Source organism: Vipera ursinii (genome assembly GCF_947247035.1).
Source record: "Vipera ursinii genome assembly, chromosome: 1".
Taxonomy (NCBI): Eukaryota; Metazoa; Chordata; class Lepidosauria; order Squamata; family Viperidae; genus Vipera; species Vipera ursinii.
Window position 1 is genome coordinate 295,709,946 of NC_139512.1, and position 16,836 is coordinate 295,726,781.

The 16,836-nt window shown below is 40.6% G+C and overlaps 1 protein-coding gene across 1 annotated transcript; it reads left to right on the forward strand.

Annotated features, from left to right (window-relative positions):
* The first annotated feature begins 376 nt into the window (after nt 1-376).
* Nucleotides 377-15,409, forward strand: LOC310650881 (uncharacterized protein). The gene is made up of 10 exons (XM_083379696.1): nt 377-653; nt 2,767-4,575; nt 5,051-5,131; nt 6,302-6,388; nt 7,533-7,624; nt 8,767-8,852; nt 9,354-9,420; nt 10,038-10,183; nt 11,302-11,466; nt 13,988-15,409. The coding sequence occupies exons 2-10, from the start codon at nt 3,025-3,027 to the stop codon at nt 14,215-14,217; spliced, it is 2,505 nt and encodes an 834-aa protein (XP_083235822.1). The 5' UTR covers nt 377-653; nt 2,767-3,024; the 3' UTR covers nt 14,218-15,409.
* The last annotated feature ends 1,427 nt before the right edge of the window (nt 15,410-16,836 follow it).

Below are 16,836 nucleotides of genomic sequence, written 5' to 3' on the forward strand. Positions count from 1 at the left end.
TTTTGCCTCCTGTGTGTGAACCAACCACAACACAGAATGAGGAACCAATCCCTTCCCTGGATTCAATAACGATGGCAGAATTTACAAACACATTCTAATTTTCTGAATAGGCCATGATCTTATGTCCAGTTCATAGTAACTTAATGCATAGAAACCTGTACAGGCAAGAAGGAAGGAGAACCCAGTTCAGAAAAAATAACAATGCATTCAAGCTGAAGGAAGAAAATAAATGATCCACTGCAGCTTATTTACTGTGTTTTCTTACTCCCTAGATTGAACGCGATTCTAGAGCTGCTGTGATTGAAACAGATGGTATCCTGCACTCTAAGGTGTTAACGAAATGTTCAGCAGGAGAGTATCATAAACAACAGAATGAACCAGGCTCCACTGCATTTGCACTAAATGTTCTTCCAGGGTACAAGCAGAGCTTGGAAGAATCAGGAAATGGTTTACCCTTTGAGGTGGACGTCCCCAAGGGAACTCTAGTTCTAGAACCCTCAGAGACCCCAGTGTTACTTGTGCCACGAGCAGCCCCTGGCAGTTTGGGTAGCACAGTCAGCTTGATCTTGAGCATTGAAAAGGAAGGGGAGAAAAAGGCTGCAGCAAGGCAGAGTGCATCTTCACCAACTGTAGGGCAAGAGACTTCACACAAGGTAAGGCACGGACATTTCCTTGCCAAAGAGATATATGTGCTTAATTGCCAAATGCAATAAATGTAACGCTGCCTCTACAGCAGCGTTTTTCAACCTTGGCAACTTTTAAGACGTGTGGACTTTTAACTCCCAAAATTCCCTAGCCAGCATGAATTTGGGGCGCTGAAGTTCACACATCTTAAAAGTTCCTGAATGCATCATTCTAGAGCAGACATGTCAAACTCGCGACGTCACGTGACGTCACGCAACGTATCAGGACGGTTTTGCCATTGCCGGCGGTAGGGTGGGCACGGCTTCCAGATGACGCATTCGGCCCGCGAGCCGGCAGTTTGACACCCCTGTTCTAGAGTGATAGGAGGTAAGAATTTCTAATGTGAGAAAATATCCAACTAAGAATGTCAAGTCGGGGATCACCTAACATCAGCAGAAAATTTGGAACTTCATGACTGAGCAATAGGGCATTAATACGCAGTATGGATCAAGGAAGCCAGTTTTGCTTTCTGCTTCTTACATAAACAGCTGCCATTCCTACATCTAGCATAGTCTTTTTATGTGGCACCAACTGACTTTCTGCACTTTCACTTCTCTGCTGGCTGTTGTAGGTTGTCGTTACTACTCCTTCACTTTCCATTTTTGTTTCCTTCCTAATATCCAGCTCTCTGAAATTAAACCCTCAGCCTGTAAAACATTTTGGAAACGTTGCCAGGGACTTTTAGGAAATACTTTGGGTAGTTTAAAGAGAAAGAAAAGGCTGTACCATCAGCATGCGAAAGAGGTAAAATTGCTGTGAGGTAGGAATGAAGGAGTGAGGACCAGGGATGCATGTTAGAGCACATGGCTGCATGTTGCAAGGTCCTTGACTAACTAGCTCATTGCTACTCCTCATAGTTAACTCCTGTGTTGATTTACGGTTATCCATGTTAGGAATGAGGCAGGCACTTTTTCCAAGGGCGCAGTGTATAAAGGCATGAATACATAACAGTTGCATTAAAGTTTCCATCTCATATCCCAATATGTGCCATGAAAACTGCTCCCATAGGACTTTAAATAGCAATAGCACTTAGCCTCATATACTGCTTCGTAGTGCTTTACAGCCCTCTCTAAGCAGTTTACAGAGTCAGCATATTGCCCCCAACAATCTGGGTCCTCATTTTACTGACCTTGTAAGGGTGAAATGCTAAGTCAACCTTGAGCCGGTCAGGATCAAAGGATTCGAACTCTTGGCAGTGTGAGCAGAGTTAGCCTGCAATGCTGAATTCTAACCACTGCGCCACCACAGCTCTTAAATACTATATGTTGTATTTTATCCAAGCTCTCTCTATATGCTGTATTTGTTCTCCTGGGCATCTTGCATCTTCAGTAATTGAAGCCTACACAGTTTCTGCTGTTAGTCCCTACATTCATGAAGGTTCTCTGTTCTGTGTAACTATTGAAAATGGTGGACTGGTATCACCTACTATGCAGATTTACAAATTAACGGAAGATATACTAGGATGAGGAACAGTATGTAATTTAGATCCCAGTATGAAGGAGCAAATGGGTTTGCAAAGGAAAAAGAATCAACAAATGAGTTCTGCAGTATACTGAATTTCGAGCTAAGATATGGACAGGAGAAATTATTTTATTTCTGGAAAATGGCCAATGCCTCTTTCAGCTAATCACTTTGACTTAACCCATTAGATGTTTTTAGTACTCTGTTGATAGTTTGAATGTTGAAATGAATTGAAAATAGGCAGTACATCATCTATACTGAAATGCTTTGAGATGCATTTAGTAATGGTTCCTCTACATTTAAGTTCTGCCCAACACTTCCTCCCTTCCTGAAAAGCCTGGAATAATAAAATGAAGTAAACTAGAATAGCTCGAGTTTCAGTTGGTAAGAAAATTAATAAACCTGAAGTGCATTGTCCATTTTGGGGGGGATTGCATGAATGGGTCTTTCAGTGAAGAGCGAATAAACATTTGGCAGAAGAAAGCATGTGCCAGTGCATGCCTTTAAATAAGGTTGTAGGAATGCAAGTTTGCTGCTGTGCTATCCTAAATAGTTGGTTGAGACTCCAGCAGCTTCATGCAGCTGAAAGATGTTCTTTACTTTACTTGCCACGTTTTACAGGTGAGCACCTATCTACATGTGAAGGAGAAAGATGGATGTAGAAATCAAGACGCCAACTTTGGAAATTCATCCTTCATACCAGAATCTGTTAAACTAGAGCCTCCCAGAGTTCCTTCTTTCCCATTTTCCGGGGTAGAATGGAGCAAAGCAACCTCTCACACATTCCCCAAGATTAGTTCCAGCTGCTCCTCAAAAAGCCCAAATGGAAAAGCCAAAGCAAGGGCAGTAGATATCCAGTGGCTCACTCCACAAAGGATTATGGGTACAAAAGCAAATTGTCTGCAAGAAGGGAAGCATAACACTTGGCCACCTAGATGCAGCCGGAGGGTGCAAGTCCTGCAGGCATTGTCCTTACCACAAAGAGAGCTGATGGATTACGTGAGGAATCCGCTAGAACGGGCTATTGATGCTGAATGTGATTTAGCCAGAGAAACATCTGGAAAGTGCACGTTCCTGAAACAAGACAAAAGTCTCCATAGTCACCACTCATCCACAGAAAAGATGAACACATGTCAGCATCTTTCCCTGGGATCTGTTTTGAGCCTGGAACTTCCCAAGGACCTCAGTGCTCTTAGAAATGTCCATGATATTGTCAAGGTAGCAAAGAAAGAGGTAGCAGAGAGGAAGGGAGAAAACCAGGTGAAACACGTGGCCCAAAGGAGTACAGAAGAGGCAAAGTCACATGAGACCAGTATCAGCCTGGAAAAGGAAATCATAAGAGGACAGCAAGTAATGCATTCAAAGCACACAGGAGTAGAGGATGTTTCTCATAAGCTCCCCAAGACTAAGAAAGGCACTTGCTTTGAAGAAGTGAACATCAGCCCAAGCTATGGTAGGCAGAAAGCTTACGCTGTTGCTTCTAGTGAAGAGGTGAGGCTGCATCCTGCAAGTCAGAACAATTCCAGTGACGATTTTTTTTATTTCAAGCAGAATAAACCATCTCATATCGGTGCACTTCATGAGCAGATAGGTTTGGAATGGGATAAACTAGCTGCCTCACTGGGTAGAATGGATACCTCCAAAGAGAAGCAAGTAAAAGGTGTAGATGACAAGAGAGTCAACGTTCAAGAAGCTTTGAGGTTGAAATTGAAGCCTTCCTCTGCTGAATCTACAAGCAACCCTGATGTAGTTTCTCATCTAACCAGAATTAAAGATCCTTTAGTGGACGAGATACCCAAAAAAGAAAATGCCCAGTGCTCTGAAGAAAGCACGTCAAGACACCCGCCTTCATTTCTGCACTTGGGACATAAATCCCCCACCGAACCTTCTAAGCTTGATTGTGAGTTGGGCTATGAGGAAAACACTCTGAGTAACCCAGAACTTTGCCCTTTCAATTTGACTCCATGGGCAGAGGTAACCAAAGGAGCAAAGTTGCAAGACCTGGCAGCAGAGGTGCGTCATCCTGCTCGTGACATGTTTGAGGAGGAGGAAGAAGAGCTGCAGGCCATATGGAATAATATGGAGAAGCATCAGAAAGGGTCAGATGTCGGAGGGAAAAAGAGGGACAAAGAACAAACCATGGGCAGTTCAGTTGGAAAGCTTCTCCTGACATCTGCAGATAATTGGTTGATAGCGAAATTCAAGCTTCCCACTTCTGCTGAAATGTTACAGAATTCAGAAGGAGAAAGGAGGACCGGTCTTGGGGTTGACAAGAGGAAAAACGGACCAAATCAGTGCAGCAAAGCAGATATATCTATTTGCCAGGAGCTAAATAAAGAGGCAGCAGCTTCACCCGGAGAATTGTCACTGCAAAAAATAAGTCCAGCAGATCAACAGAAATTCCAAGAAGAAAGCAAAAGTGTTAGCAAGGTGAGGATGATTGGCTTTCAAGGGGTGGGATAGGAAAAACTACATTAAAACTATAACTTCGTTTTATCTAAGATTTAAACTGCGATTCTTTTTCAAATGTCCCCCAAAGAATTGATAGATTTATCTTCTCGCTAATGCAAAACTCACACTTTTTAAAGTAGATTGCTGTGGACACTGAGCCCTACAGGTGTGTCTGAGTGTGATGTTCATCAACACCATTCAATTTGGCCCATTCCGTGTAGCTGGAAGATGATAGCTATGGTAGACAAGCACACCTGGAATTTACTTACTTAACTAAGCTAAGGTTAGTACAGTAGCAAGTTTGTCTAGGGAAAAAGAACATTCTCCCACCCTTTGGCTTCATTTTGGGGAAAGTGATACAAAAATGCCTTGAGTTCCTTTGCAAGAGATTGGGTGTTTTTTTTAAAAAAAAATGTTTTTAGGAGACTATATATTATTATCCGTCTTTTTCTAGACTCTTCCAAGTAAATTGGAACTTCAGATGATGGAAGGACCTCTGGAAAGAAAGAACCTGTTGCAGGCAGGGGGCAGAAAGGTATTTATATAGAGAAAGGGAAAGTATGTTAATTTCTTTTTTTATTTCTTGCTGGTGCTTGTCTGCAGATCCAAACAACTACCGGTTGTCAATTGCCACATTGAAACAATCTCATCTAGTCTTGTAGTGATATGTTGTCAGTAACGTTGATGCAGCTCCAAAAGTTTTTCAATGAGATGATTCAAATATAAACCAAAGGAAGAAATGATATGAGTTTTCAGGATAAGTATAACCCATAGTTTGTCAGCTAAAATAAGGTTAAAAACTAGTTTGATTCAAACCAGACATGGAGTGGGAAATTATTACCAGGGAATCACCCATACTTTATTTGCTTGGTGCCAATTATATAGCTCTTCATGTCCTGAAGGAGCTCTCTGACGCTGGTTGTTTCTGTTGGCCCATGTTTTAGGAGAGAGTTTACAGGTAGTCCTCAACTTACGGCTTACAGTTGGGACCAGAATTTCCATTGCTAAGCTCCTAATTTTACAGTATTTTTTTTGCCGTGTCTGTTAAGGGAATCACTGCAGTTGTGAAGTGAATCCCATAGTCATTGGGTGAATCCAGCTTCCCCCATTGACTTTGCTTGTTGGAGGCCAGCTGGGAAAGTCACAAGGGCTGATCACGTTACTGCTGAATGCTGCAGCCATCATAAATATATGCTGGTTGCCAAGCACCCAAAATATGATCGTATGACTGTGGGGATGCTGCAAAGGTTAAAAGTGCCAGGACAGGTCATATGTAACTCATTTTTTTTCAGTGCTTTATAATCCCAAGGATGCTTTTTCAAGAGGCAACTGGACTTTCTTGTTTTCACTTCTCATCCAAGAAGCTTCTTCAGCTCTGACTGGATAGTGGCGAATGGAAGGATTTATATTCCTTGCAGACAGCTGATCATTTGTATACTTTTAGAGAGTCATTGAGGCCACCTGGAGGTTTATTGGTGTCGTCAGGACCACCTGAGTAATGCAAATGGGCGTGGAGTCTTCTTGGAACTGTTGAAAGGACTGTATGGCTTGTAAACTTTGGTCATTCAACAAATGGTTGTAAGTTGAGGACTACCTGTATTCTAAAAGCAAGTTTGGATAAAAGAGGTTTCATACTTGTGCTACTTTATGTACAGACCAATCTTCATCTGTTTTAGATCTGACCTTGCCCTTTTTTTTCTTTCAGGCAAATAGTCGCTCCTGGAACACATTTCACACAGTTCTGATGAGGCAAACTTTGTGCTTTTACCAGGACAAGAAAGATACCCTCAAGGTAATAGCTGGTGAAAGAGAGAGAAAAAGAGGGAGAAACACACAAAATGGAATGCTTCCATGATTGATTATATGCCATCGTCAAGTCTTTTTGTACCCCTAGCAATCACATAGTTTTTCTCCTTGAGAAAGGTCTCTGCCAGACATTTAACAGTGTTGATGTTCTCCTTTTTAATTCTGCTTGAATTTGTTTCTCCACCATTTTATATTCTTTATAATCCTTCACCCAATGACTTCTGCGTGAACAAGGTCATTAAGTATATCTACTTGAGAACACTTTATACTGTTTTTGTTGACTTAGTTTTAGAAATAAATGGTATTTTTGCCAAAATAAAACTTAAAATGACGTGTATCCTAGTACGGTCATAAAGCATAACAATACAAATTACCCAAAGCTGCATTGAAACTGAACCTGAATTGCAATTATAAACAGCACTGATTAAAACTCACAAAACTTTCATAGAATAGAAGCACCTGCATTGGCTCTCTTAGATTAGAATACTGACGTTGATCCATTAAGCAAGACGAGTGAACATGATCACAAAGAGATCCTTGCATTTTGCATTGTGTCTATCAGAGGTCTCCAAACTTGGCCCTTTAAGACTTGTGGACTTCAAGTCCCAGAATTCTACAGCCTACAAGGCTGGCTAAAGAATTCTGGGAGTTGAGGTCCACAAGTCTTAAAGTGGCCAAGGTTGGAGAGCCCTGGTCTAAATCAGGCAACCTAGAACTAAGGAGAAACTTCCTGACAGTTAGAACAATTAACCAGTGGAACAACCTGCCTCCAGAGGTGGTGAATGCTCCAACACTGGAGGTTTTTAAGAAGAGACTGGACAGCCATTTGTCTGAAATGGTATAGGGTTTCCTGCCTGAGCAGGGGGTTGGACTAGATGACCTCCAAGGTCCCTTCCAACTTTATATTATTATTATTATTATTATTATTATTATTATTATTATTATTATTATTATTATTATTATTATTATTATTATTATCAGTAGAAATGAGAAACAAAATCCTGGATCATTCCTTTCTTCAGTTTGCCATTTAAGCTTTTTCCTGATTAAATATGTACTAGCCATAGCTATAGTTAGAAGCAATATTTTCAAGTGTGGGGACTTTTATGTTTGCCTTCTTTGCATAGCAGAGCTCTGTGATGGCCTTACCAATGAACTTGTCTGGAGCTGTTTGCACCCTGGAAACAGAATACACCAAAAAGAGCAATTGTTTCACATTACAGTGAGTAGCATCAGTTTTTCCATTCCTGTATGAGGTAGCTGGATGCATTTGGTACTTTCAGGTATATGTACTGTTAGAATTGAAAATTTTCATTCTCTGACTGGGCATTTGGAAAAGGTGCTGTCCTTTATATAATTTTTGTAGATACCCCAATATGCCAACAGTGGAACACGTTCACTGTGTTCAGTTGCTTAGGAAGGACACAAGCAGTTTGTCATACCTTGGTGGAGCCTTGGTGGAGCAGTGGGCTGATGCCTCCTTAGGTAACACCAGCTGCCTGCAATTAGTGCAGGTTCGCATCCCACCAGGCTCAAGGTTGACTCAGCCTTCCATCCTTCCGAGGTAGGTAAAATGAGGACCCAGATTGTTGGGGGCAATAAGCTGACTTTGTAATAATGCCGCTTGGGAGGTGTGTGAAAGCCCTAACAAGCAGGCATATACATAGAATGAAGGCTACTGCTAAGCTTGTAAGCTGCCCTGAGTCTTCGGAGAAGGGCGGGATATAAATGTAATAAAAATAAAATAAAATACCTCCCCATCAGATTTCTAGGACAACCCATAGTGCCAATGAATTTCCTGAAGAGAGCAAGATCAACTTTTTTCCCCCAGAATTCCAGCACAAATTGGTTCCTCTTCACATACAACTTTCAATCATCCCCATCTCTTAACTGGTAGTAATGTTTAAGGTAGATAAGTTATTTCTACCTATTACTTATGCCTTAATTCCCAGTGAAATCTGGAATGTAGCCAGCTATCATCTAATAGTTCTATTGACAGATGTCTTAGGATTAAAAAGAACTGGAAATTATTCTATGGAGTTGTCTAGACCAGTCTCCAAAATTATACAGTATTCTTTGCAACATCATATGTAGAAGGCAGAGGGAATGGCCTTGACAGACAGGAGAAAGAGCCACTGCCAAGACAACAATCAGATAAAAGAGGACTGAGTCCAGGGCAGGAAAGTATCCTAAGTAAACATCTCAGACAAGACCCTCCTGAAGGGACAGAGGAGGAAGCACGTTCAGATTTATAAGATTTTGTTACTATAGCTTTACAGAAAGTAGTACTGAGTTACTTAGCAATGAATTCTTAATCTGATCTACCTTGAAGTTTGATACCATAATACGTCTTCTCTCACACAGGTTGAATGATGGCTCCAAGTATCTTCTCAGAGCTCCAACTGAACCACTCATGAAAGAATGGGTCACCAAATTACAGCAAAACTCAGGTAAGACTGAATATAGAAATTGGCCTAAGCAGAGAATCTAACAACTTTTATCTTCCCTCACTACGTATCTTACTGAACCTGTATCAAACCTAAGATTCTAACATGGGCTAATCTTAATATTTTAGGGAAAATTCACTAAAATATTGGGATTTATTTGTGGGAGATGAAGCTAAAATGAAACAATCTCCTAGGCTCAGCTCCTTGTGTGTAACAGTATAACAACAGTGGCTCATACATGAGCTACTGTGCACATTTCACGTTTGAGCCAAACTACAAAAGTAAAGAAGAACGAAAGTGCTTTAAAATTCATGTATCTTTCCAATATGCTCATCAGAGAGACTACAGCACTCTGTTCTTTCTTGCTTTTCTTTTTTTACTCTGAAGTGTAAGAAGTAGACCTTTGTCATAGGTTTGCTTGGATATGAGACCTCTTTTTGAACTACTTGAATGGTTTTATTTTAAAATGTGATATCTGAAATGACTGCTTTCATATGCTCCAAGGTTTACCTGAGATGGATTTCTTCCCATCATCTTCTCAGCCTGCTCAAGGGATGGGCTCTGTGGTTAGGTAAGAAGTTCAAGCCACCTGGCTACAATACTGTGCAGTTTTGCAGAGGAGAGTGCAGAAACTTTTTGAGAATTCACAAACTGATACAGTATCCCTATAAATATTTTGGTGCTTGCTTTTTAAAAATGCAATACTCTGTCAAGGTACTTAGAATATCCAGGCTCTAGGATTCCTAAATGTAAAGTTATGGCCATGCCAGATGGAGCTGATGGGGATTGCAGTCTAGCACATCTGGAGAGATTAGATTAACGACAGTTTTTAATATTTGGCAATGCATTTTCTTCAGATTGAATTAAGATTATCACTGTAGTTTCCTTGCTTTTTCCTTCCTGTGTGACTTTCCAGCCTCTGCATTATTAGAAGCATCTCTAATGCCCACTTCTTATTAACATGCAGTGTGCTGGTTTACTTTCAGCCACATAAAAACTGCGAGTGGACCAAATGAAATTAATTGAGATATCCTAAACTGGTGCCTATGAATAAAGCAGCTCTGTTTGCTTTATGGAAAAGACAATCTACAATTAAGCATTGCCTGAAATATGCAGCATAGCACTCTGCAAGTTCGGATTTTAATCCACTTTCCTATTTCCACCCTCCACCACCACCCCTTTTTTTAGTGCAATTCCTGGCCAAGGAGTTTCCCACTTCCAGAGCTTTCAGAAAAAGCTTCCAACTAAGAGTCAAGAAATCAGATTTCTGCCCAAGTCAAGCGTAAAGCTGCAGTTACCTTATAGTGCTCGCAATGAACCAGTGGATACTACAGGTAAATATGGAGCTTACTGCAGATTTTCAAGAGCATTTTCCTGACAACCTCAATAGATTATTATTGTAGTATCAGCAGTTAGACAACCTGGGCTCCTCTAGACCCTGAACTAAACAAGGCTGGGTCTAGTAAATAATTGGATGGGACAATACAAGTACAGACCCAAAACATCATTAAAGGAAAGAGTGATGAACTATTTGCTGCCAAAAATCGATGAAGTCACCAAAGGTTGATCTTGATCTGAAAGACACTACCTTTATCTTTAGTACAGTAATATTGCTAAGCTACCCAGTGAAGGAGTTCTTTAAATAAAGTATAGTGTAAAAAGTTCCTGTCTTCTCAATCAAAGCACCATATGAGAGCATCCTTCAAAAGCTACAGCTGTAGAGGACAGGTAATAACTAAACACATAGACCCCATTTAAGCATCTTTTTAATTTATTTTGGACTTTTGAAGTCTTGGAGAAACTGGCAAAGGCAGCAGAAATGGCCATTTCCATACAGACCTTTGCTGGGCTGAACTAAGTGTTTAAAAGGAATCCACTGAGACAGAAGTTTTTCCTCCAAGGAAGAGACATCTACAGTATATGAACAAACCCCCAAACTGTGATTGCTGACAGCTGGAGAAAGAGCTTCTATCTACAAAAGAACCAAATTAGTGTACTGTGTACACACGTATATGCACAATGGCTGAACTGAAAAGAACCATGGTTCTTTTCCTTTTGTTTTTAAAATTAGTGCTATCACTTGCCCTGATCCCAGATTGTGTATTCTCTTGCTTTATTTAACATACTTTATTTAACATAAGTTATAAGGTGGATTGTTTTGGTTTGGCTTTACATATCGGGTGGAGCTAGCTAATCATATTTAACCAAATCATGGCTTATCAGTCTTTCCCACTCACCCACACGCAACACCCACACACACACACACATACATGTCCTAAGCTTATTTCTTGGTCTTCATCACAGTAAAGGTTACATAATCAGTGCCAAAGCTAATATCTGATATCACATAAGCATCTGATCCAACCCTGGCAGGGCTTTAAAAGCTACAACTAGCACTCTGAGATACGTGATTGGAATATTTAGCCTTAATGCGGTGTGTCTCTCCTTCTAGGTCTAGGAAATGGCCTCAGAGCTGCACCTATTTATACCACAGAACAGAATCTAAAGCAGCGTTCTCCTCCTTTGGAGTCAGCACGGTCACAAGAGACTCCGTTCTGTCAGGAAGATGACTGTGGACTGGTGACAAGCAAAAGGCGATCATATTCGTTCACCTCAGGTGTGACATGCATATCTATAAAGAAACACTCCCCTGAGTTATTAGGTGTAATTATTGATTTGGTTATGCACAGCATTGATAGAATGACTCTGTCTATAGGCACTGTCAAAGAAATAAATAAGTGTTGCTAAGACTATTTCCCCCCCTGTCTTTCTAACTGTTTGTACAGCTAATCAGCTATTAAACCCATTTCCTTATGTTCAAATGCAGCTCAAAGGTCTGCCATTAAAATGTGTCTACAGTGACTAACATGACATCATAATGCTATTTTCAGACTATATCATTTCAGTTAGAAGTCAAGGTTATTTTCAACTAACAAGTTTATTGCTTAAAATCTCCACTAGGTGCCAGGAGCACACTTTTGGAGTCAGATCCATTTGTTTTGATTTTGAAATACACTTCTCACTTTAATGTGCTTTAAACAAGGTGGAGCAGACTTTGATTACACAGGAGGAATACTAGATTTACAATGGGGCCTAGTATGGAAAACATATCTTTAAAATTAAATAATTCTGCTCCAATAACTGGTTGTGAGCAGAGAACCAAAAGTAAATGGCATTTTCTTTTTTTTTTAGTCAGAAAAAGAAATACATTGAAATATTGTTGATAAAATTGCAGATCTCTAGATTTATCAGTAAATCCAGACCTGTCTTAACTTTCTTAAGATGCATATAACTGCCATTTCAGAATGATAATATGCTCAGTCATTCAGTCCTCAAGATATGTATGTTACCTCTGATAAAAGGAACTGTGACTATTCCTGAATGGCAAATGCATGCTTATACTTTGACAAATGTCTTCCAGAAGCAACTGTCAGAGGCAATTTTGAAAAGGTTATTTCTGAAATCTGATTAATGGTAATGGAAGAGCAAAATGCTCATCAACAAGTAATTGTCCTAAGTGTGAAGGAGGTGTCAGCAGGCCAATACTGGAGACCAAGTGCACCCTGAAGTTTCTCAGGGGCCAGATATTCATTCCTTGTTCACTGTTCCCAAAGCTGAATTTGAACACTAGAAATACTCCAGATATCAAGAGAAGAAGGAAGTAGCACCATATTTGTGGTCATTTCCTGATTAGTACAGTCTGTGATGCCTGAGAATTTTGGCAATAATAGTCCTCAAGCTGTTAGTGAGAGCTCCTGGCTATGGAAGACTTCAATAAAGGAGAATATTTGTAACTCAGGGTTGACATGAGGGGTTCTTGGTGCTCTCTGAGCTTGCTTGTTTCTTGCCGGCCTTTCATTACCCAAACTAGGTAACTTCATTAGTGCAATAGGGGAAGGCTGTTATTTTTTTTAATTTTAATTCCATTTATATCCCGCCCTTCTCTGAAGACTCAGGGCGGCTTACAAGCTTAGCAGTAGCCTTCATTCTATGTATATGCCTACTTATTAGGGCTTTCACACACACCCCAAGCGGCATTACTACAAAGTCAGCTTAATTGCCCCCAACAATCTGGGTCCTCATTTCACCTACCTCGGAAGGATGGAAGGCTGAGTCAACCTTGAGCCTGGTGGGATGCGAACCTGCACTAATTGCAGGCAGCTGGGGTTACTTAAGGAGGCATTAGCCCACTGCTCCACCAAGGCTCTTAATTTTCTCCTTATGATCCCAGCCACTTTCTCCCTCTTTAAGTTTCCTCACTCCATCTTTAATGAAACCTGGTCCTTGCTGAAATAAGAAGTAGAGTTGCTGACTCTCTTCACTCTGCTCTTTGGGCATTTTTTGCTCAACATTTGACTACATTGCCACCGCTCTCAATGTCCTCTTACTGGGGCAACCAAGGCCATTTTCTTCCAACTTGGCTTCAGAGCAGCTGGAATCGACAACAACTTTCATTTTGTCATCACAGAAACTCCACAAGCTTTGAGGACAGGCTGTTGGGGACATTTCTCATTCACTCAAGGAAGTCTTGACTGGCTTACTTCCTGCCACCTGGACAAGGATTAGCTAGTAGACTTCACAGGCAGCCCTACCAGCCAAGTCGATCTTTCTAATCAGTTTCACTACCTCTGAAAATAAAACTATCCAGCTTGATTTTTCTCTGATTATATCAGTGGTTCACACGAAGCCTTGCTTGATTCACCCTGCCTCCCAGTCTCTGTGCTCAAGCAAGCCACTACATGTTACCCACACATATATACCAGCCCTGCACTCAACCTGTTGAAAAAAGATGCCTGGCTTTAATGTGTGTGTGGGGGGGGGGCACTGACAGGTGATTTTTGCACTCTCCTTCCAATCAGTTTGGAGGGAGCACTGATTGGTCCAATCTCTATTTCCTCTACCGAAGTTAGCGAAAAAGGGATCGTGTGTCCAAAATGCTTTAGAAGGTTTGGGGAGTTGAAACAGTGCCATATGCAAGTGTCCTGTGTTTTGTAACTGCTAGTAAAGAAGCGAGTACAGTATATGTAATTTTCATAATTCATGGCCTGGTGATAAGGCACAAGTACTAAAATTGGAGTTGCCAGGCGATTCCATTGATATTATAAAAAATAATAAAGATTCCCCCCCCTCTCTTTCAGCTACATATCAGAAGATCACACCTTTATCAAAGTCTAAAGAACCCAACAACTACTCTGTTACTCTGTACATTGGTGAGCAGACTCCAACTACTCCTCCCCGGCCCCGTTGCCACTCCTTCATAGCTACTCCTGGTGGAGCCCGAGAAATGGTAGGTGAGCAAAACCAAGGTGCTTCACCTAGCCAGAAGAACAAATCCGTCTTCAGGAAATTCTTTGGGAAGAAAGATTGAATTTTGAAGAAATGGGAACTGTGGTACTAACTGCTGGCAGTGAACTGTCCTTTGCTGGACAGGCTGAGAGTCCTGACTGCTTCAAGAGGTTCTGCTACTCTGCCCCAGCTCTTTCCCAAGAGGCCAGAAATTGAAGGAGGGGGGATAGGCTTTGCTCGGTAAAATATTCAGCTCTTTATTCACCCCCGAAAGAAATCAGCTGATGGAGTGGAGGGACAGACCAGCAAAACAACAAGGACCCTTCATTCATTTTGAGGCATAATATTACGTAATTTCAATTATTACAGGGTCTTTCTCTGCAGTGGCAGAGTACCATCTTTCTTTGGCACAGATACAATCAGGTAGTACATTCCAAGACACAAATGTTATTAATACTATATTTGTATTCAGCCTAAAGATGGAGGGAGAAACTATGTTCCTTCAAGTCCTTCCTAGCAAATCTGTGCATAATTCATGACAGGATCAAAAAGCAAAGCAGTTCTTAGATCCAATTATTCAAGCCATGGAATTTATCCGGGCTGAAGGTTGCCCAGCTTTTTCACTTGATTGCTACTTTTGTGCCTTTAACCAGTCTGCAGACATTAGCAAGTAACAATTATGTGCTTCATGCAGAGAGAAGATTTCTCTTTTCTGTTTTTATTATTCTTTTTTTTATAAATTAAGCTGCTGTAAACACAGACACCCCAAAACAGGTCACAGCAGGATTTTTTCTGGTCAGTTGGCAACATTGAATGAGGCCCAAACAATACAATGGAAGCCCGGTCTTTTACAGGGGGAAAAAGAGCACTTAAAACACCAATTTAAAATCAGCATATATGTGAACTGCAGTTATTTTGAGGCTGGTGAAAACTCGTGCTAGATTTTTTTTTCCAGATATTGAAGAGAGCCATTTGCCTTTTACTGTTCAGTGTGGAGTATTATGCCAAGAAGTTCCTTGTCATTTAGTTCTCCTTCCTTCAGCAACATTTAAGGCTGACTTAATAGCCAATTGCATCTCCTGGAGAAATATTAACACCATATTAAAACACCAGTTAGTCTCTGTGCTTTCATTCAAAATGCATTAGAGTTAACTGAGTTATGCCTAGTTATGCCTGAGTTATGCACCGCCAGGCTGCTACTGCACTTAAGATACCCAAACACATGCTGCACTCCATTTAAAAGAATGGTATGGGTCCCTCAAATAAAACAGGAAGGTAATGGACAGATTGCCTGGTGTACTTCGTAGTCCATCTGGAGAGCAAAACGGCACTCTGTGCAAAAACCTGAAATACAGCCTTTGCTAGAATCCAAGGTAATAGCTCAGCATCTGCTGCTTCCAAACTATAAATATTTCTGATAACTGTAGAGATTTTCATTTGAAAATGGGAGCTCACTGAGGACTTAACTTTTTTCACACCTACTGATTCTTCTAAAGAAATGCCCTTCACTGGGGTTTTTTCCCCCTGGTGGAGAAACCTGGAAGAATAATAAAATAACAGCAAACTTAGCATATGCCATATCACCCCATTGCTCTAGGGAGGAGAGAAATGATGAGCAACAAGGTGTCACATTTGTGGGACTGTTCTAGGATATCTTGGTCTGAAATGCAGGAATGGTTATTTAACCTTCTGATAACTTTCATATCTATATTTGGATGACACAATTGACTGAGTTAGCTGAGCCCCGAAGTGCCTCAACTATTTTAAACTAAACTAATCCTTCTGGGTTAATTTCTGGAATTTGTTGGCTTGGTTAGAAGTACACAACAGACTGTTAAAGCATGTCCTGCAAATTGTACTAATGGATCTGCAAATCCAGACAACTGGGTTTCCACAGGAAATCATAGGTATGATTTTTCCCATACACAAAGTTCCAATTCAAAAGGTTTATGAGGCAAAATGTGACTGCAAACCTGAAACTGCTGGTTTCAAATTCTGGTTCCAGACAATTGGAAATTAGAGCCACTCTGATGTTGCATGGTATTGCTAAACTTTAAGTAAACGTGGGACAGGCAGGAGAGGAATAAGATGATGGGAAACACACCCTCATTGAGAATACAGGCTGGCTCAACACGAATTACGTTTAACATGTAGCTCTGCCACTTCTTATCTCTCAAGAAAAAGAAAAAGAATTGTTGCTGTATCTTGTAATCTATTTCTGTGGGTGGAAAAAAATGCTGATTCAAGGAAAATAATCTGGTTATTACATCCCGTGATCTAAACATGTGTATCTGCCTCCCCAGGAGTGCACTTCAAAGATATGGACTTGAATTGGGAATGATAGATTCCATTACTTTAACTCTCACCTTTCTGTTGCACAATTCACTAGCACTATCTTTTATTTGTGTCCTCAGTTTTGACACAATTGAACTCAAAACACATATTTTCAAATGAAAACAGTGAGTACCGGACACCAATAAAAATGGCTACACATAACCATAGAGTTATCCATATTTCAATTATGAAACTCTGGTGCAATCAAAAAACTAAACGGCCTAGTGCAACAACTTGTTTATTATGGGAATTAATATAACAAGAAATTACAAAGCCCAAATAGATGTCTGTTCCACAAGGACAGTTAATTTGGACAGTTAATTGTGCTTGGTTATCCACAACCTGCTCAGTTGTTAAGCCACACTTT

What these genes read in the sequence shown, in the direction of transcription:
- LOC310650881 (XM_083379696.1), top strand. Translation starts at nt 3,025, where the DNA reads ATGGGTACAAAAGCAAATTGTCTGCAAGAAGGGAAGCATAACACTTGG. An exon ending in ACAAGAAAGATACCCTCAAG is followed by an intron (nt 6,389 to 7,532) that starts GTAATAGCTGGT and finishes TTTGCATAGCAG; the next exon opens with AGCTCTGTGATGGCCTTACC. An exon ending in ATCATATTCGTTCACCTCAG is followed by an intron (nt 11,467 to 13,987) that starts GTGTGACATGCA and finishes CCTCTCTTTCAG; the next exon opens with CTACATATCAGAAGATCACA.